This window comes from Lonchura striata, chromosome 1, assembly GCF_046129695.1.
Source record: "Lonchura striata isolate bLonStr1 chromosome 1, bLonStr1.mat, whole genome shotgun sequence".
Lineage (NCBI taxonomy): Eukaryota > Metazoa > Chordata > Aves > Passeriformes > Estrildidae > Lonchura > Lonchura striata.
This window is the reverse complement of record NC_134603.1, coordinates 23,945,801-23,967,222: the sequence shown is the minus strand read 5'-3', so window position 1 is coordinate 23,967,222 and position 21,422 is coordinate 23,945,801. Positions and strand designations below refer to the sequence as shown.

General features: G+C 39.0%; 1 protein-coding gene across 1 annotated transcript in view; it reads left to right on the top strand.

The window, feature by feature from the left end:
• The first annotated feature begins 863 nt into the window (after positions 1-863).
• Positions 864-21,422, top strand: part of INTS8 (integrator complex subunit 8) — a 21,619-nt gene continuing 1,060 nt past the window's right edge. Inside the window, exons 1-23 of the mRNA XM_021543223.2 lie at positions 864-1,044; positions 2,347-2,521; positions 4,422-4,562; positions 4,980-5,051; positions 6,216-6,267; positions 6,496-6,678; positions 7,250-7,357; positions 8,004-8,159; positions 8,670-8,770; positions 9,114-9,255; positions 11,028-11,098; positions 11,234-11,409; positions 12,295-12,428; positions 13,035-13,145; positions 13,837-14,038; positions 14,581-14,702; positions 15,715-15,899; positions 17,313-17,346; positions 18,003-18,059; positions 18,143-18,204; positions 18,852-18,970; positions 20,152-20,255; positions 20,925-20,975. Coding sequence (XP_021398898.1) covers positions 915-1,044; positions 2,347-2,521; positions 4,422-4,562; positions 4,980-5,051; positions 6,216-6,267; positions 6,496-6,678; positions 7,250-7,357; positions 8,004-8,159; positions 8,670-8,770; positions 9,114-9,255; positions 11,028-11,098; positions 11,234-11,409; positions 12,295-12,428; positions 13,035-13,145; positions 13,837-14,038; positions 14,581-14,702; positions 15,715-15,899; positions 17,313-17,346; positions 18,003-18,059; positions 18,143-18,204; positions 18,852-18,970; positions 20,152-20,255; positions 20,925-20,975 — 2,688 coding nt within the window. The 5' untranslated portion in view covers positions 864-914. The remainder of the gene's footprint in view (positions 1,045-2,346; positions 2,522-4,421; positions 4,563-4,979; positions 5,052-6,215; positions 6,268-6,495; positions 6,679-7,249; positions 7,358-8,003; positions 8,160-8,669; positions 8,771-9,113; positions 9,256-11,027; positions 11,099-11,233; positions 11,410-12,294; positions 12,429-13,034; positions 13,146-13,836; positions 14,039-14,580; positions 14,703-15,714; positions 15,900-17,312; positions 17,347-18,002; positions 18,060-18,142; positions 18,205-18,851; positions 18,971-20,151; positions 20,256-20,924; positions 20,976-21,422) is intronic.

The following is a 21,422-nucleotide window of genomic DNA, read 5'->3' as shown; positions in this document are numbered from 1 at the left end:
ATTGGCTGAGGTACTTGGAAGGTACAGCCTTCCCATATCACCTACCCCATATTCCCCCAAAAACATGTATTTTCATTTTCTCCTAACATTCAGAAGTTCAGACTCTCTGGGTTCTGCAGATCCACCAAAAGTTCAGACCATCTGGGCTCTGCAATAGACTTAGCACAGCTGCATTTCTCCTAATACCCTAAAGTTCAGGAATTCAAAATGCCTGGTCAAAACACCTGGATTCTGTCACAAACCTGCGCAGCTTGATGTTCCTAAAGACCCATTTCAAAGACAGCAACACCCATTTGTCCTAAATCTCCTAATTCTTCTCATCAAATGATTTGTAAAGACATGAGCACCTACCTTTCCTACCAGGTGGAACAGGGTGCCCAGGGAGGCTGAGGATGTCCCAGTCCTGAAGTGTTCAAGGCCAGGCTGGATGGGGCTCTGAGCAACCCGGCCATGGCAGGAGAGGCTGGGACTAGATGATCCTTAAGGTCCGTCCCAACCCCTTAACGTTCTGCGATTCCATTATTTAAATCTGCCTCCATGGATCAAAGCCCTAATTTCTTTACCCTTCATGAGGCATTAGGGTGTGCAGGGGCAGCAGCACGGAGGGTGAGCCATTTATCGGCCTGAGCGCTCACAGGGAGCACAGCGGGGACAGGACCGCATGGACGCAAAGGCAGAGGGACAGCTGTGGCGTGGCAGGGGACATGCACCGAACCAGCGACTTGGGAAAGAACACCACCGCCTCCGTGAGGGAGCCGGCCCCGCGCAGCGCCGCCCGCGGCCGCTCTCCCCGCGCGCGGCGGGCGGGGCCCCGCGCGGGCCGCCTCCGCGGGGCGCGGCCGGCGGCCATCTTGTGCCGCCGCCGGTGGCTGCGGGCCGCGGGTCGGAGCGGGGCTCCCTGCCGGGCGGCCGGCATGAGCGCCGAGGCGGCGGACCGGGAGGCCGCCACCTCCAGCCGGCCATGCACGCCGCCGCAGACGTCGTGGTTCGAGTTCGTGCTGGAGGAGGCGCTGCTGGAGCAGCACCTGCAGAAGCCCTCTCCTGGTGCGTGCCCTGCTGGCCGCCGCCTCCCCGCGGCCTGGGGTTGGGCCCGGCCCCGCTGCCCGGCCCCGCTGCCCGGCCCCTCCTGGGCAGCACCGCTGCGGGCCGTGGGGGGCGGCGCGGGGGCTCGGCTGCCGTGCTGGGCAGTGGGGGGCGGAGAGCGCCGGGCACTGCCCGCGGCCCCGCGGCGCTTTCACCGCCGGCACTAACGCGGTTTTGCGCATCTCACTTCATCTGTCCTATTTAATAACTTCATTTCTCTGACTTTATTGGCTGGTAGATCGCTTTTCCTTTCGCGTATGTGAATGTTGTGTGCGGAAGTGTTGTTTGTTTGTTCGGTGGGAAGTGCTGCACATCATTGCAGTTGGCAGCTGGTTTTCTCCTATTGGAATCCTGTTAGTGGCAGGAACTGAAGTCCTCCGAAAGGTTCCGTGCTGAAATTGCTCTCTGGGCCTGGAATAAATAGAAATCTCGTCTGATGTATTATAAGAAAGAGGCCATATTTAAACTTTCCTGATCTTTTGACAGTCGTAAGGGGTAGTCATCTTTTTCAGTACCCAGATTCTGCAAGAAGGTGGAGGAAACAGGAAAACCTGGGCCAGTTACATCTACACAACGTCAATTTAAGCATAATCTATATTAGATCTTATGCTTAGATCTACGCTTAGATTTTATAACCTGTTTTGTAATGAATTGAGTAAATAGGTAGTACTTGCTTTGTGTTTCACAAAGGTCAGTGAGAGTGTAGTGGTTACAGTTTGGCCTCTTTTTTTGAAAGAGCTCAAAGGTATTGGCTGTCTTATTGTAAGGAAGAGATTGGGTGCTTTTTTTGATGTTGTTTTTTAACCAATCTAAGAGTTTGGGTGCTTTTTTTGATGTTGTTTTTTAACCAATCTGAAAGTATTTTCTAAATATATTCAGAAGTACCAGCAATTGCTTGTAAATATATTTTACATGCAGAGGAGAATTACAAGTAGATATATCATTTTTACAACAGTTCACTTGTGGTTTTATTAGGCAGCATTTATTTTCAGTAGATGCAGTAGATAATTAATACAGAATAGTGAAAATAAGTGTGAGAGTGTGGTTACCATGGTCAAGTGAACTTTAATGTTAAGCAAAGGTATGTTGATAGTCTGATTTGAGTCAGCATGTGCAGAACACCATTTGGAATTGGAATCTACCAGGTAGCAATGTCAGGACTATAAGCACCAAGGATAAAAGAACCATGTTCATAGCTGGGGAAAAAAAAAAAAAAATTCTGGGCTTATAAATAATTTAAGGAGTGCCTGTGTCTTTTTGCAGACCCACCACCTGTGCAGCTGATTGTTCAGTTCTTGGAACAAGCTTCAAAACCATCAGTGAATGAACAGAACCAAGTCCAGCCACCACCTGATAACAAAAGAAACCGCATTCTAAAACTTCTTGCTCTCAAAGTTGCTGCTCATCTGAAGTGGGATTTGGATGTGTTAGAAAAAAGGTATATTCTGTACATCTGTACATCTTCATGCTAAGTTCACTAAACTGAAGTGGCATGAGATATTTATTTTAAAAAATGGAAATCTGTCTTGCTCCCTTTTGAGTATGATAATTGAAATCGAGTTGTATTTTGGCTGTAAGTTAGGAATCAGTTTTGATAAAGGCAGTGTGTCTGAATGAATAAGAAGTATTTAGAGAGGAAAAACAGCATGTCTTAGCCGTTTAAGATATGTACATGTACATATCTTAAATTATATGTACAAATTTATCTTCATAAAGATAAATTTGAGGTTATGTATTCTTCAGTGACAAAACTAGCGTAAGTTTCCTCATTCTGACATGCTTGAAATTGGAGGTCCAGTAATAACTCGATGTATCTGTGAACTAGGTCACTGAAATGACTGTGGTTGAAATAGACAAACCCCAGCTTTGCATCTTTCCTTTGGAAATTTCAGCTGAAAAATGGTCTGATGAGCTAGAACAGTCAAGAACTACTTCACTTTGGCAGTACTATGCACATTAGGGAGCTACACTTCACAGAATCACAGGATGGGTATGGTTGGAAAGAACCACAGTGGGTCATCTGATCCAACCTCCCTACTCCAGCAGGATCATCCAACACATGGCACAGGATTGTTTCAGGTGATTCTTGTTTACACTTGGCTTCCTGTTTACACATAGGTAGTGACAGAAGTTCCTTATTCATTCACACAGATCTCTTGCCCCCTTTATCTAATTTAATATAGAATCTTAAGTCGGCAATAATTGACCTGGTTCTAACTTGCATGGAATTGTACAATCATCTAGGCTGGAAAGGAGCTTTGAGATCATTGAGGCCAGCTACTAATTTGACACTGGCAAGCCTACCACTAAGCCATGTCCCTAAGTGCCACATCTGCATATAATTTAAGTACCTTCAGGATATGATGGTAACTCAGCCACTTCCCTGGACAGCTTGTTCCAATGGCTGACCACCCATTTGGTGAAAAACTTATCCTAAAGTTCAATCTAAACCTCTCTTGGCAAAATTGAGACCATTTGCTTTCATCCTGTCACTTGCCTGGGAGAAGAGACTGACCACCCAGTTGCTACAACCTCCTTTTGGGGAGTTGTAGAGAGCAATAAGTCCCCTCTGAGCCTTCTTTTCTTCTGGCTAAACACCAGTTCCCTCAGCCACTGCTTATAGAACGCTTCTGATAGAACACAAGACCTAAAATTTGTTAAACAGAAATCCTGGCTTTAGCTGCTACAAGTGTAGTTTCATTGGTTATTTTCAATACTAGTTGCAAAGAATGCAAATTTTTCACAAGGTCAAAGGTGCTTTTGGAAGAAGTTGATCTAATCTCGAATAATGTCTAAATTAGTAGTAGTATTTTAGTTGTTAAATTATAACCACAAAAGCTTGGAGCAGTGCAGCCCAGCCTGCATATTTTCTCATTTTATTAAAGAGATTTCTGTCCCAGCTAATGTATGTTGTACTTAGCGCTATTCAAAAAGTTCCTAGTCTTAACTTCACTTTATGTGAGTGAAATTTTATTTGTGATGGAAATGGAGTTGCTTACCTTCAGGGAGTATGATTTCAGGCTGCTTTGAAAGAACTTCTTATTAGCTGGGTCATGCTGTTACAAGTGACTGGATTGTTCTGGTATGGTACCTGTGTGGGTAATGCAGTGGTGCAGAGTATTAGTTCAGCTGTCAGGGCAGCTGAACTTCTGCTTGGGCCCATCCTCTTGGGCTTAATTTATGCAGCTAATACTGGTAACTGCTTTACATACCTGATCTCAAATGCTGAATAAACATCCATGTGATGTTAAGTACTGAATAGGAGTGTACACTGTTTAACATTCCATAAGTAGATTTACTCTAGGAAGTATCTGATTCTGTCTTTTATTTTTTAATAGCTTGTCTGTTCCTGTATTGAACATGCTATTGAATGAACTTCTGTGTATCAGCAAAGTTCCCCCAGGAACTAAACATGTGGATGTAGATCTGTCCAGCTTGCCCCCAACCACTGCAATGGCAATACTACTCTACAACAGATGGTAAACTACTACATGGCAATAATATAAAATCATTATACAACAAAGCAGTGTTTTCTTCTGTCTGTATAATTGTACATAGAAGGAGAAAGAATCCTAAAGTACTAATAAGTATTGTGATCTGTTGCTAGGTAATAGTGAAGGGGCTGAGTCTGAAAAGCTATTCTAGAGCTGGTTTTCTTCCCTAAAAAATAGTCAAGATAGTGGTTTGAACTCTCTCCTTATAAATATAAAAATCTTGGTCTTTCAGCTTTTTATGGACGTAAGAGTATTTATTAGCTGCTAGATGTGCTCTTGAGTAAATGATGTATTCTAATGGTATAATGCTTCTGAAATGGTAAACTGCTATTATCAATGTAATCTACTTATTACACTTCTGAGGCTAATGCCATTCTTTGCTTTTTTTTTTTCCCTGTGTAGGGCCATAAGGACCATCGTTCAAAGTAGTTTTCCTGTAAAGCAAGCGAAACCTGGTCCACCTCAGTTAAATGTGTAAGTTAGATATAATTCATTTGAATGTCACAGATATTTTATAATCAGGAATGTAATTTCTAAGTGGATTAAATCATGTTAATAACATACAGTTTATTAAAATGTCTAGCTGTGACATGGAAAACTTGGATTTATTTCAAGTATATTCTCACTTTCCTGTCAGACACACTTCATACATATACTTGTCTGTTGTTCCACTCTGTCAATGTTAAAATCGGTGTTACTTTGTCATGACATGAAAACTCATGAGAGGAAGAGAGATGACAATTTGCCTTGGCAGAATGCTTATGCTCTAGTTTAGATGGGGTACATTTCATGCATTATTTTGTGTCCCTAACTTACAGTAGCTTGCTTAATATGGTTGTTTTATTACACCAGTTTGAAGCATTGTGTATGATAACCTTAGAAATAATGAAGTATTTTCATTTGCTTCATTGGGCAATAATTTGTAATTTAAACTCAATTTTGCATTTTGCCTTCTAGAAGCTGTGAGGCTTTAGTAACAACTTGTCTGTGACTTTTACATTACAGATTTCTCCAAAAGTTGGAAGTATCTAAGCGGTGCTTTTCACATGTTTAATGTTAATTTTGCACTTAATCATTAGACCATACTTGTTTGCGAGAGTCTGTTAAATACGTTGATTAAACATGCTTTTCTTCCTCTTCCTTATTTTAACTATAGGTCTTATATTGTCCTGTATCTTTCAGTCTCTGATCCTGAATTTAAAAAAAAATCTGTGTGGGAAGATAATTGAAAAATACTTTTAATTTTTACATAAACATGTGAACATGCTTGTGCCCTGACATGTTTGAGAAGATTTAAATGTTGAAGCTTCATAAGACTTGAGGCTGTGGAAGCTTTCTTCATTATTGTTTTGCTATTGAATTGGTATTGGCAATCTGATCTTAAAAAAGACAATGATAACTTAGCAACCTTTTTGTTTTATTGAACCACATTTTCATATAAAACTATCTTTTCATTATATAGTTCTGTGTTTCAGATATAAATAGATAAGCACAGTCAGTGGTCCTGCATAGTGATGTTCAAAATACAGTTAAGCAAAACCAAGCATGAATGAATTATTGTGATCTAGAACATGAAATAAAATAATGTGCAGATCTGCCTTATAACTGAACTCTTGACCTTCTGTGTCTAACTTGCAGTATGAATCATATTCAGCAAGAAAAGGAACTAACTGAAAATATTTTGAAAGTGGTAAGACTCTTTTCCCTTCATATTTTTGCTTGAATTTATACGTAAATATGAATTTTTTTATTCTACAAAAAACACAAAAGCCAGTTCTACATGACATAGAGCAGTTGTGTAATGTCTTTTTTAAAAACTATCCCTATACTGAACATTTAAATTGTAGCATTAACTTAAACCCAGAGTTAAACTCAAGACTAAGAGGTTAATGCTTTAAATGTTTTTGAACTATTACAGTTGAAGGAACAGGCTGCTGATTCCATCCTGGTCCTAGAAGGAGCACTGAAATTAAACAAAGATCTCTATGTCCATACTATAAGAACTCTGGATTTACTGGCCATGGAACCCGGTATGGTGAATGGAGAAACAGAGAGTTCCACTGCTGGACTGAAAATCAGTGCAGAGGAGATACAGTGCCAGGTAACTTGTACATTTTGTACTAAAACTTTCAGTTTATATCTGCTTCTTTAGAAAAAGTGTTACGGAATAATTTCAAGGTAAATCACTGTTTTTTTTCTATTAGTGTTCCCTGTGTTGTTTTGGGTTTGGTTGGGTTTTTTTGGTTTTTTTTTTTTTTTTTTTTGGTCAGGTTTTTTTTAATGCAATGAAGTAATACTGACTTAATTAGTACATTAATAGAACTTCTTAAAATCATTGTACCTATTGTTGCTTCCCACCAACCTATCACTTTTGCCCTCTCATTCCCCTGAAATAACCCATTATATGACAAGGAGAGCTTATTGCATTGTTTGCAATGATTATGGGAAAATAATTCTTAAATTTTATAATGCTTGTGCTGAATACTCAGACAGAGATTGCAGTTAAAGAGGAAGCAGTTGAAGTATGTGGGGTAAGGTTTGCAGTGTATGTTGGTAAATTAGATAAAAGTAGGAACAGTTAAAAGTACATGGAACATTTGAGCTGAAATACTTAATCTTGACTCGAAACATGATGTCCAGGACCGTGTGTTTGATATCAGTGCTGTTTGCAGGTTTGCTATGATTTGGGTGCAATCTATTTCCAACAAGGATCTACAAATGCAGCTGTTCATGAAAAGGCTAAGGAGAAGTTTTTCAAAACAAAGGAGTTGATTGCAAAGGTAACAAGTGCTCTTTTAGCATGGGTATTCAACTCTTCTGTAAAAAAAAAAAATAGCCTTGTCTAAATTAGTTTGCTTCTTTAGTAGTTTAATAACTCCTAATGGTACACAGCATTTTTAAAGAAACTTCCTGAAGTTCTGACAGTAATTTATTTTTTCATGCTGTGCCTGGTTTGAAATTATTTGGTTGCAGTACATTACTGCTTTGTTCTACATTTTGTAATGAATAGTCTTTTACACAAATTGTATTGATGCAAAAAATGCTGAAATTACATCTCCAGTGCTAATAGTAACTTAACTGAACAGTACATCCTGTGTCCATGGTGATGATGTGTTTTTGAGTAAGGTAACCATACAGCACTTCCTATTTTTTTTTAATCTACCTTTCCCTTAGAAATCAAATTCCCTATGTTCTAACCTTTTTAAAAAGTACATCTTAATTTATAAGTACATTATGCTTCCTGTTTTATTTTGCTTCATATTCCTATTTCCAAAACCACAGAACTCCAGTTTTTATTTAAATTAATTGTGTACATGTATGTTCTTTTGCTGTTATTTGGGGAAATAGTGAGTTTCTGTTTCTGAATTAAGCATATATTTCATAATACTTTGGCTACTAAGATGTGATATAACTCTTATTTTTCAGAATGGCTCATCATCACTTCATTTTACCATAGATGAAGAACGGTTAGCTGGCTATTGTGAAGCTTGTGAAGTTCTTACCTCATCTTCTGATGATGCATCTCAACAGGCAACTCCATATAGTCAAATCCACAGCTGTATGAAATCTGGCAAATATCAGGTAGACTGCCTAAACAATGCCATGTGTATTTGGGGGAGGAGGGGTTTGTCGTTCTGTGTGGAGGATTCCATTTGAACTGGTACGGATTTTAAGAAGTTTTAAATTTTAAATGACAGTTTAACCATTAACATACTGTTTTAAATCCTATGTGTTCAGCAATGTAACATAACCAGGTTAGATTAAAATATCTTGGATTCCATACAGTGGTAAATAATTCCTGTCAGCTGAAATAAGGGCTTTTCAGGTAGAGTCGAATTCTCTGGGTTTCAGGGACTGTTGCTACTTAGATGTGCAAGTTTGTTTTGTGATTTTTTTGGTTTTTTCTTTGATTTTTCTGATGATAAAGAACTTCTTTTGTTACTTGATTCCTTTCTGATTATTCAGTTAATTTTAGCATTAAATATGGATGTGAGCTGTTTCTCTTAGTTTCCTCATTTTTACCAGATAAAATAATTTTCTGTCTAGTTCTTTTGCATTATGCATTGACTATACCAACTGTTTTTGTTACAGGACTTAGTGAAGATATTCCTTGAAGATAACCTAACCCTCAGTTTGCCTGAACAGTTCAGACAGTCAGTGCTGAGAGAACTCTTCCAGAAAGCTCAGCAAGGGTGAGACATTAAATAATAATCAATGTTCAATGAGGATGAAGAGCAATTTTCATTAGTTATGCTTTTTGTGGGAAGTATGTGAAATCTTTTAACAATTAACTATTTATATCCAAGAAACTTCAGCCTTTGTTTCTGTTAGCAATAGTCTAAACTACATTTTACATCACACCACAGCTCCTCGATTATATCTCACTGTGGCCATATATGGAAAAAATGTAATCAACATTAACACTTGATTTTATCACTTGACTAATTTTTTTTAAGATTTTTTTTTCCACCTGCTATGATACCACTCTTCATTTGTCAGAGCTATCCTGTGATCTTCAGTTTTGTGTTCATGCAGGAATGATGCTCTGGATGAAGTCTGTTTCAAAGTCTGCGTGTGCAACACAGTCTGTGATATATTACAAGGTCGAATAATTGATATTCAGTTTTGTCAACTGTTCCTGAAACCCAGCAAAGAGAAAATAGACTTCCTTCTTGAGGTAAAACATTAATCTAAAATTGCAAGTGAAAATGGTGTTTAGTGAGAGACTTCTTTCCCCGTGTAACTTATTATTGTAAGCGATGCTCAAATTTCTGAAGCAGAGAAAGGTAACTTCTCAAACGTCATTCAACTTGTTTGCAGTTAGTAAAGCTCCACTCAGTGATCAGTTCTGCATTTGTTGTTCATAGCTCTGTTTCCATCTGTCAAGGAGGATCCAGTGGTGAGCTGTTTCTTCAGCTTGTATTTGAAATTGCTACTATTCCTGACATTTAAATTATGTAGAGATATTGCTGAATATTTGTTCTAGTGGATCAAAGAATCTAATTCTCCAAGACAGAGAGAATTAGTAGAAAAAGTACCTGTGGAAGAGGACCACTTTTCCTTTATCAGCTTCGTTGTAGAAGTTAACATGTGGTAAAGTGATCCTGAGTTACTGTTACATGTGAGACCTACACTGTTACCCTTAGTGAAGCCTTTTAGGAAACTGTTATTGCTTAAACTAAACTTAGTCCTTTTATTGCTTTGCTGTTATTTGCATGTCTTTTATTAATTTGAACCTAGTTCTTTTGCTTGTTTCTTCAAGCATGTGGCAAAAATTAACTGATGGGACTCTCTACTGCAGAACAAGTAAAAGCTTACATCAACTGCTCATATTGGGACTGAAATATACTTTAAAAAAAAAGTATTGCAAGCTGACAAATTCAACTATCTAGTTATTTTTCAACTGCTGGTTAAAAAAATAAACAACCCAAATCCTAGTGAATCTTAGCATTTTGTACTTAGAAATACTTAATTTTTAAGCTCATGTGCTAAATGATCTTGTGTGGCACTCAGTGTCAGAGCTTCTGTATACCAGGGGAATAGGAAAAAGGAATGTGGATTTTGCCTGAAACATCCTATCTTACGTACAGATTGAAGGAAACTGATCCATATGTGATGTCAATAGCTTTTATCAGGTTTACTTTAGAGGCAGTCTTATTTCACACAGTTGCACTGAGATTTCTTTATTAAGCTTTGTCAGTCAAATCTTATCTTACTTTGGCTTACAAGAAGCCCTTGACAGCTGGACTCATCTCTACATTTAGAGTAACCAAGTCATGATAGGGTTACACATAGTAAAACAGAAATACTGGTTTGATTCTAGATGAATTAGGGTAACCACCCAGCAATGCTGCACTTGGTTCCCACCCAACAGCACTTGTGCAGATTCTAAAATTGCTCTACAAAGTGAGAACAACAGATAGGCTAAAAGAGCTTGAGTTTTTCAGCCTGGAGAAGCAAAGGCTCCAAGGGGATCTTGGAGCACTTTCAGCTACCTAAAGGGGACTAGAAGAAAACTGGAGAGGGATTTTTGCATTTTATTGTGGGCTAGGACAAGGGTAATAGGTTCAAATTGAAAGTGGCAGGTTAAATATTAGGAAGAAATCCTTTACAGTGAAGGTGGTGAGGCACTTGAACAGGTTGCCCTGAGAAGCTTTGGTTGCCTCATCCCTGGAAGTGTTCAAGGCCAGACTGCATGGGGCTTTGAGCAACCTGGCCTAGTGAAAGGTGTCCCTGCCCATGGCAGGGCTTTTAGAACTGGATGATCTTTAGGGTCTCTTCCAACCCAAACCATTCCGTGATTCTATAACTTTATTGCCTCACTTGAGAATAGAGGTTTACTGGCTGTTACTATTTGTGAGACAGAAAGCTGGTCAGTAACACTGGCTGCAACTAAATATTACAAATGTGCAAGGGGATGGCTTAGTTATTTTCTGCTTTCTTTACCAGGTTTGTTCAGGGTCAATAAACTTGGAAAGTGCTTCTGAAGAATTGAAGAGAAGAATGGCAGCATTTCTCAAGTATGTGCCCATATGAATTTGCACTTTGTAAGCTATGAAATACAGCACAATAAATATTTCAAGAATTTATAACTGGAAAAATAAGCACTTTTTCACTTTTTTCCTGCTTATGTACTAACATTTTTGTTTGTTTAGAAACTTGTGTTTGGGCATGGAAGATCTTCAGTTCGTCTTCATGATTTCATCTCATGATCTTTTCATAAAACTGCTGAAAGATGATGAACGGAAGCTGCTCATTGACCAAATGCGGAAGAGATCCCCTCGAATCAATCTGTGCACAAAACCTGTGACTTCTTTTTATGATATCCCAGGTAATTTTCACAGCATTTTCATTAACTTTTGATCAGACAGTGCCTTGTTTCCATGATGAAAACCTTGAGGTTACCAAGTGCAGGTCTGTTCTCAAAAAAGTTTAGAATGTTTTTAGAGAAAGTACATTCTGTTGTTAGTTGGTGCATGTCCTGCTTGTTCAAGAAGGTAACTGTCATGTGCTTGTATCTCAAGTGAATGTAATACATATGCTCAAATAAAAGTGTCCTAGGTGACAGAGTGAGAGAGTATGGCATTGTTTAAACAAATGTGGCTGTGGCAGCTGTTCCCAGAAAAGGGAACCCTGCCTCTGGACTTAGATACATTAATGATGACGTGATTGTGTGGTAAGCTGGACCAGGAGTGCCATCTGAATGAAATTTTTAACCTACCAAAGTAGACCATAGATTTTTTTCAACCAGTTGATTTTCCCAATACAGCTGGCTGGCTGTGCAGCCACACAAGTCAAAGCTAACAAGAGGTGCCAGATGGTGGCTGGGACTGGAAAGACCTTACCTTTTTAGCTCTAATGGAGTCTTGCAGTAACTTAAGCCAGTTAAGACAATATGTATTTGTACAATATGGATTATGTACACTAGAGCAGTATAGGAGCACACTTTTAATGCAGATCTTGAATCTATTGCTTTGCTATAGCAAGAGAACTCAGAGCTGCTGGAGTGAGGAAGGGCACTTGGAAGCAGCCCTTTAGGTCAGGCTGAAGGTAGCACAAGGTGTTCATCAAAGGGCACAAAAGGATGGCTGGACCTATGGAAGCATGATGTATCTGCTGTTCTTACTACATTCTGATTGAAGTGTTATATACTAAAGAATTGGAAGTATCTACATTGACAAGAAATATGCTGGAGATGTGGTTGCTTTTCTTCTAGCTTCAGCTAGTGTCAATATTGGCCAGCTTGAACATCAGCTCATACTGTCAGTGGATCCTTGGAGGATTCGCCAGATCTTAATCGAATTGCATGGTATGACCTCAGAACGCCAATTCTGGACAATTTCTAATAAGGTAACTTAGTTCATGTGGTCACAAGAGACTATGATTGAAGGACTAGTTAGGTAACATACTGCAGTGAACAACAAACATTTTCTCATAGATCCTTAGGGTGACTTATCTTTTCCCTCTCTGCATAGTGGTGGTTTAATAAGAATGATGATACATATCTAAACTCACATTCTATGTGAAGAGTATTACAACAAAACCCGTAACCTTTGTTTTAGGGAATTACTGGCTGTATCACAAGCTTTCCTTATGAGAAAATATGTTTTCCTAGCTTGTGCTTTTAGTGTTCTGAATAGATAGCAATATTGTTTTAGCTTAAATTTCTGTTATTAGAAGGTTGGAGCAGGAGAGAGGAAGACTTTGTTTAAATAAAGATATCTTGTCTTTTTTTTTTGTTTCTTCCCTTAATTATTGCATATTCAGAGTGTGAACAATGTGTACTTGGGCACTTTTATTGTATTTCAAAATGAGCCATATATTACTCGTGATTAGATGTAAAGATGGGAATTGGCAGTAATTTTCAGTATTTGGGGTTTGTTTATGTTGTTTTAAGCAGTGATGTGAATTCTAAAACTTGTTTCTGTGCAAATATCCTATGCATTTCTCTCCCAGTGGGAAGTACCAAATGTTTACGGCAGTGTTATTTTAGGAATCAAAGACAGTCTGACTAGGGATTTGGTCTACATCCTGATGGCGAAGGGATTACACTGCTGTGCCATTAAGGTGAGCAAGCCATCTGAGCTTACTGGTTGGTTTGGACCAACTTTTAGATTGGTCCAAATTTCATTGAATCTTAATGAAATGGAAAATTTGGAAGGCCGTTTTTTAGAAAAAACTTAAAAACTGGGCGGTGAGGGAGGTGTTGTAACAAGCTCCATGTGTTGTGTAATGGATAAGTATTTCTGTCTCTCAAAGTTCCATCAGCAAAGCAAAGGTAATGGCTTTCCAGTGAGTTGGGGCTCGAGATAATTTAATTCATGTAAAGTTTTAATGATGTTGTTCTAGATTATGTGGCATCTACATCCAGTGGTGATTTGATTTACTGATATGAAGTGCTGTTGTTTTGAAAAAGTGTTTTACATAAGGAATTTATTGGAATGCTGTTCTATTTTCCTTGTAATTGAGAAATTTGCTAAACTGCAGCTAAAACAAAATTGTACCAAGCGTACCAGTAGTTGTTTCTAGCATGTTTTTGCTTAAACTCCTTGTTTTGTTTTCAAAAGATCTGGAACTCTTAAGCTTAGTAGCAAGTCCAGAGGACTCATAAGTAGACACTTTGAGATGCTTGAGCAGTGCTGATGCTAATGGATGTCAAGGCTGGTTCAGCCAAGATAGATCTGAATGCACTTTAGCTTGTAGTATTTCCCCTTATGAATTTGTTAGGAATTATTCATGCTTATAATTTTTATTGCAGGATTTTGTCCATGCAAAGCAGCTTTTTGCTGCTTGCTTGGAGCTTGTGACAGAGTTTTCTCCAAAGCTCCGTCAAGTCATGCTGAATGAAATGCTGCTTTTGGACATTTACACTCACGAAGCTGGAGCTGGTGCTTCTGGAGAGCGTCCTCCTTCTGATCTTATAAGCAGAGTCCGAGGCTATTTGGAAATGAGAGTACCTGGTAAGTACATTACTGTCTTTCTGAGGATGCAGTAAAGCACAAACCTTGACAGAAGGGGGAAAAATACACAGCAAAATAAAACAATATTGTATAGCAGATTAACCACATAGGTGTGTAAGTGGAAAAACAACAGTGACTTTGCCACTGGTTTTAGTAAGTCTTCAGAAGTTTCATTAGCTTTTAGAAGGTATAAGTAGCATGATGCCTACCAGATTGACAGTTTCTGTTCAATGTCACTTAAAGGATTGAACAGGATAAACATCTCTGCTCTTCTGCTTGAAGGGCTAGTTGTTAAAGCTTTCTCCTGGTTTGACAATGAGAGAGTAACATTGTACTGTTGTGATCAGATGAAACCCTTGTTGCTCCTAATTTCCAGAGGTGAGGTCTCTCGTAGGGCTAAGCATAGTATTTTCCTGTCATAGCTGTGGAACAAAAACAGCTGATGAGAGGAAATGTGATTTGCTTGTTTTCATGCAATACCATTTTACAACACTCTTTTCTCAAAAACAAAAAAGTTAAACAAAGAATCCCTTTCATTTTAGATATTCCTCTTCGACAAGTTATAGCTGAAGAATGTGTTGCTTTCCTGTTAAACTGGTGTGAGAACGAGTATTTGACCATGCAAGTTCCATTACCTCTGGTTCAAACTAATCCCTATGTGAAGGTAACAAGTACTCAGTCTCAAAACTTTCTCAGACTGTAATTGACTTTTTTGTTGAAGTATTTTGTACTTTTCAAAGCAAGTACCCTTCTGCTGGAGAGTGGGGCTTTGTGGCTGTAATGAATTAAGTATGGGGTAGAACATAGTAGGGCTAAGCAGCAAGCCTGTTTAGCACTTGACTAAAAACATGGAAGCTGTGCTGCAGGAACATATGAAATCTTGGCCCGTTGTCAGTTGCTAGCTGAAGTTGGTCCCATCAGGTTTGTGTGGTTATGATCCATGACTGAAACACTGTAGCACTTCCCTAAAGGACTCTTAGCTGGAATTCAGCCTAGATTTATGTAGAAGATATGAGAAGTGTGCAGATCTGTTTTCAAGTCTGGCTTCTTTTCTGTTCCTAAGATACTTGTATTCCAAATGCACTGTAAGATTTCCGTTCTTTTATCCAACACCAGTGTTGAATTTTTGGAGACATTCAAGCCCTGCCTTCTTTGAAACCTTGTTTTCAAAATTGTTTCACAGCAATATTTCTACTTCTCAGTTAGGCCATAGAGTAGAAGGCAGGTCGTATAACAGGACAGATTCATTTTTACCCTGCCCTGCTTACCTATGATACTTCCTAATTTCTGTTCTGAGGTTCAGATTTTTTGTATAACATTGTGCCAGTTTCAGTTATGATTAATTACTATATGGACGTTAAGTGAGTTCTAAAGAGCCAGTCTTTGTAAAATGGAATTTACGGGGATTAGGTTTTATATAATATGCAAGTTTGTTTTCTGGAGCTTTTAATAATTAAATACACACCAAGGAAACTAATAAATAGAAAAATGCTCTGTTTAATTCTTGTTTTCCAGCTTCTTTATCACTATTCTCTGCTGCAGAATTTAGTCACATTGCTTTGTAGTTCATAATTTAAAATCATTTGCTTAGCCATTTTAAATACCAGTAATTCCTTTGCTGTAGATGATATGCAGAGAAGCCTTAGTTCCTGTATTTTTTCTGTTGCATTGCATAGCTGGGCCAGTTGCTGGCTGCTACGTGCAAGGAACTGCCAGGTCCCAAAGAAAGTAGACGCACAGCTAAAGATCTCTGGGAAGTTGTTGTACAAATCTGCAGTGTATCCAACCAGCACAAACGTGGCAATGATGGAAGAGTGAGTTTGATAAAACACAGGGAGTCTACACTGGGTATTATGTACAGGTATGTTTTCTAAAATTATTTTTGAAGATGGCTTGAATAGTTAGTTTGATCCCATGTTCTCATTAAAAATTGTTTGGATTCCACTATCAGAGTGATGGCAGCAGCTAAAGATCTGAGTAAAAATCCTGTCCACTGTGCGAGTTGGGTAGTTAAAGGATGTGCTGACTTTCTTTTTCAGAGGCAGAAGAGGAGTGTGTGGGAGGCAGCTCTCCATGCAGAAACTGAAGCATATATGGCTGTGCTCCCATTATAACCAGTGCAGATTGTCCAGTAAAGTCAATGGCATCTAGAGGCCACTTGAGCTGATGGGCTGGAGCTGTCTGCTTTGCAGCAAATAGAATTATTCTGTATCAGTTTTATACTTTTATAGCTATATCAAGGACATAGCTCACAGCATGAGTATCTATAGTTAGCTTTGTTTCTGAGTCTAAAGTTAAATGTTACTCTGTCTTGAAATGAAATTCTAATTCACCTGAAGTCTGTGAAGAGTAAGAAAATCAAATTACCCTGGTCAGTAGTCTGTCAGACACCTTGGCAGCCTTAGCTTCAAATGTCTGATTCAGGACTCTCTGATTTGTCCGGTGTCCTTGGCCTGTTCTGAAATCTAAGCCTAAATATAACTTGTCTAATATGGTACAGTTTGGCATGTGTGACTGTATTGAACAGCTTCCCATATTAAAGCCTTGGGAAGGGTGTCTCTGTCAGACCTCTGTCTGTGTCTTTACCTTCCTTGAGCTAATGAGGTCAATGTGTGCTAAAGGCCAGCTGTGTTTGCTTGTGCTGCTGTGGGACAGGTGTAAGAGGGTACGGACGCGCTGTAGCTTCCAGCTGTGTACTTGGGCAAGGAAAAGGAGTGCAGGTGTACTCCAGGCACTGAACCTTTCCTGACCCCTCTCAAACAAAAAGGGCAAGTAGAGGGCAGTGACCCTGTTGTTACTGTTATTATGGAAAAGAAGTAGTGAAAACTTTTCCAAAGGCTGTCCCAATAAGGATTGTCTTATAGTGACAGTTTCTGATGTTCATTACAAGGAAACTGAAGTACATTATCAGTGATCACTGTGTGCCCTCTTCTGTGTGTAGGTCATTGTTGCAAACCTATCTTGGGGAATTGCAGTTCAGTTCAGTTGGTTTCCCTTTTAGAGTCAGTGGTTGACTTCTGTGATTTTCATGCATTTTATAGCTTGATGGAACATACCTCTTACTTAACCTGTTTTTAGAGTAAAATTTGCTAGTAACTGTATTAAAAGTGAATGGGCTGGTTGAGCATTTTTATTTACATGCCCTGCATTTGTAAACTTAAGAGGTGAAGGGGTATTTTAGCAGGTGAAGAATTTGCTCTACTGATTTGTTTTTTAAGTGTGCATATATTCTTGTGGATGATTACTTACATGGGTACTTATGTCTCTAATTTAGGAGTGAATTGTTGTCCTTCATCAAAAAGCTTCGGGTAAGTCACAGTGGTGCTGAAAATATGTTTGCAACTAAAACTTCCTTTTGGTGTAGTATTTTTCTGGACTCTTTGTGTTAAATTCCAGAAAATCTAACAGTTATATGGGTGTTTCCTATGACTGAAAAACGTCTGAGTTTGCTATACCTGGCTTACAGCAGTGTGGAATAGCTTGTAAAAAAATTACCCTGAATTCTGATAGAGATCTGTTTACATTGGGAGTGTATTTTATTGCAGCTCTCACAAAGCAAAGCATTCCTTTTGGAGGGAGACAGAAGCTGCTACATGCATCATACTAAGCAGCAGAAGTAAGAAGGAGGGAAATTGTTTATAGCTTCTGGGTTTGTAAATGCATAGAAAGTTGTAGTAAACCTAGCTTAATTTTAAAGTTAGGTAGTAATCACAGAAACAACAAAAAGATGCATAAAGCAAAAGTAAAGTTTATATCCAAGGAGTTGCTCAGGAAAATCTGAAGTAATTAAAAACTTTCTACAGAAATATTCTTGCAGTATCCTTGTGTCGCAGATCTCTTGACAAAATATTGTCCTATTTCAACAGGAAATTGTAATGAGTGCATAACTTCTTACAGAGTTTTAAAGCTTAGGGAAGAAAGTGGAGTTTTGTCAGTTCATGGGAATATTTTTTTCCCCCTACAGGAACCATTGGTCCTAACTACAATATTATCCTTGTTTGTCAAACTTCATAATGTTCGGGTTAGTATATATCATCAAAATCTTTCTTGGCTTTCTTGAAATATTTCTTCTTGTGATTTCTCATACCATCTTTCTTCTCTTAGGAAGATATTGTGAATGATATTGCAGCAGAACACATTTCCATCTGGCCCTCATCCATCCCCAAGTAAGATGATGATAAAACCCACTTTTTTCTTAATACTATATGTGATGGGTTTGGTCCCAGTTACTTTTAGTGTGATTTCTCCATGGAAAGGCATCACTGCCCCCATTCTGTCTCTGGGAAGGTTGGTTTGAGGACATGGAGAGTTTTGATGGTCCTGATGAAGATATGGGAAAGAAGAAAGAGGAGAAGAAAAATTGTTTGTTTGTTTGTTTTTTTAATCTGTGTGCTTTGAAGTACATGTTCATTATATGTGAACTATATAATACTTTAATATGAAATCACTAATTTTTTCAAGGTGTGTTTGAATAATACACAAAATAGGAAGTGGCAGATGGTATGTCTTGATTTATTCTGGCTGGGTTGAACTGTATTTCTCCACTGAAATTTAGAGGCTCTGTGGGGTGGGATCTCAGAATTTCATTTAGTTCTGGCTTTTTGTTAAAGCCTCTGAAGGCTGTATTTGTTTGGTGAGATTTGCTGTATTGTAACAACAGTAATCTTAGTCAAGACAAAATCTTTTCTGGACTTAGTTATGCTTCACACTTAATGCAAGGTGGTTTGGACTTTGACTAGATGGGAAATCAAATTAGTGGTTAAAAAAACCAAAGCGGTAAGTTAGGAATTATTTTTCTTTCTTTTTCCTTTAGTCTTCAATCAGTGGACTTTGAAGCAGTAGCTATTACAGTAAAAGAGCTGGTCAGCTATGCCTTGACTATCAATGCAAACAACCACTTCTGGCTAATTATTCAGGCAGATATTTATTTTGGTAAGTGAAACAATGTCTGTGTTTAACGTGTGTAGAGGAACCTTGCTGAGATTTGTTTGACATAACCCTCCTTGTATTTCCTTTTATGAAAAGAAGTTTAAGTGATATATGAACTTAAAATCTTCAGATGTGGTGGTATAGGTGGATTTGCCTGGGAAGGTGTCTAAGCCCACAGCTAGCTGAGCTTCTGATAGGTCATGCAGCCTTGCTTTTAGGGTAAGGGAAACTTGGACAGTTACCCTTAACTTCACTGTTTTAGTGCAGTTGGTCTTTGAGTGGTGTAATTGTGCAAAACTGTGGCACTTCAGTGTTTTATAAGTGAATGGAAAGTTGTGAATAGTGGTTGCTTTTAAATGTAGAGATCAGCTTCAGTGGAGCACAAGATGAGCAGAGTGGAGACGATCTGTATTTTATATAGGGAAGTGTCAAGGGTTTGTAAATGAGGAAGCATGGGAAGGGTTTGTAAATGAGGAATAGCTAGCTAGAGCTTTATAACCCTTGGGGTGAGAGGAGGAGTCTTAGTCCAGTGTTCAGTGCTGTCATGTTACATGTAGGAGAATAAGTCAGGGTTATAAACCTGTTTTCTGGTGTTTATTGCCTGTACAAAGTGCAGCAGCATCCCAGAAGGAGGACATTTATGTAGGAAGCCTCAAAGCTGGTACATGAAAGAACAGCGGGTGGAGCAGTGGCAGTGGTCTGTATTTCAGCAGCCGTGGGCAAGCAGGCTGCTCCTGCCACAGCCCCAGGAGGCTGCTGCCTTCCCCACAGCTCAGGAAGGGCTTACTGGGAGTAGTAGTGCTGAGCCTGAGCTATCAGAGTGCTGTTCTCTCACCCATACTAAACTAAACTCCTTCGTTACCCTGTGTGTGCTGAGCTCATTGAAAATAAACTTCCATTCTAAGTTGATGGATTCAAGATCAGCTACCTGAAAAAATAAAAAGCAATCCCAATAAGGCAGAAATTTGCCTGTGGTACTAGTTTCTCTGATTGTGTAGTTTTTCCATCTACCACTGTGTAACCACTTTGTGTGTCCATGCTTTTCAAACAATGAAAAAAGAGTAATTTTCCCAGTAGACTTCAGCTGTGAGATACGCATCTGAATAATTCTATAAACAATTGATCTGAGTATTAAAGTACTGTATTTACTTTTGAGAGCTTATTTTGCTTTTTTCCCTTCGCAGCAACTAATCAGTATTCAGCAGCCCTTCACTATTACCTGCAGGCAGGAGCTGTATGCTCAGACTTCTTTAATAAGATGGTGCCACCAGATGTGTACACAGACCAGGTGAGCTAAAATGGGATTTGCAAAAATCTCTTTGGATTCAGTCAGCATCCTGATTCTATGTAGAGACTAAACTGTCCAGCACATACACATTCCTGTAGCATGTTAGGTGTTATATCTTGATGCATTGAGGAATACATGCCCTCATCGGTCCTTTTTCTTTTTTGGCTTGTTGCTTGAAAGCCTTAGAAAATCTGAGACTTCTCCTTTGCTGAATCACAGAAGGCTTTTCTGTTAGTTCATAGAGCCTGCAGAGCTGTGTGCTGGGAAAGCACTGTGGGACACAGTGGTGTGGAGAGCAAATGGAAAAGGCCAGAGCACAGTCACTGTGTGGTGTGACCATCCCTGGCTCATCCCTGCAGAGCCACACCATGCTGGGCAGGGCTGGGGCCAGACCTGCTCAGGGCAGTGCAGCAGCTCTGCCTCACCAGCACTGCTCCAGTGCTCACCTCAGCTCCAGCTGCTGAAAACATCCGACTCCTGCTGTGCTGGAAATCTGTATCGTAATGAAGGCTCAGTTCATCAGTGCATGTGCTAAAGCCTGGGAGTTTCTAGGGGGTAGAAGAATCTATCTAGCTGGTCCCTTGAATTAAAAAAGAAAATAATAAAAATTGCAGTTTGTGTTCCAAAACAAGCATTTCAGAACATGTTTTGTTTTTAACCTTTCTGTAGGTGATAAAAAGAATGATCAAGTGTTGCTCTTTACTCAATTGTCACACCCAGGTAAGAAATGAAACATGGCATAAACTAAAACATTTGCTTATGTTTATATAGGGGACAAAATTAAAAAAGACTGAATTCAACTTCCCTTGGAAATTCAATCTGCAGTAGAGTAGGTTTTATTACCTTTGCTTCTAGGACAGTTATAGGACTAAAATTAACAGGTAAATAAACACATACATGGAAAAGTAAAAAGTAGTATTCTAGGGGTGTTTTGTCCTACTTTTCTCTGATAATATAGACTTTTTTTAAGAGAGGTGTGCAGGTATATTGTGGGAACCGGCTTTGTTTTTCATAACTGCAGGTGCTCTTGCTGATCCAAGGATCAGTCACTCTTCAAGAAGCAACTAAGCTTGTACTGGACTGCTTTAAAAGCTCTTCAATGTATTTGGAAACCTAGAAGCCAAGTCGCTCCCTTCTGATCTGAGTCAATCCCCTTTTCTTGTAGCT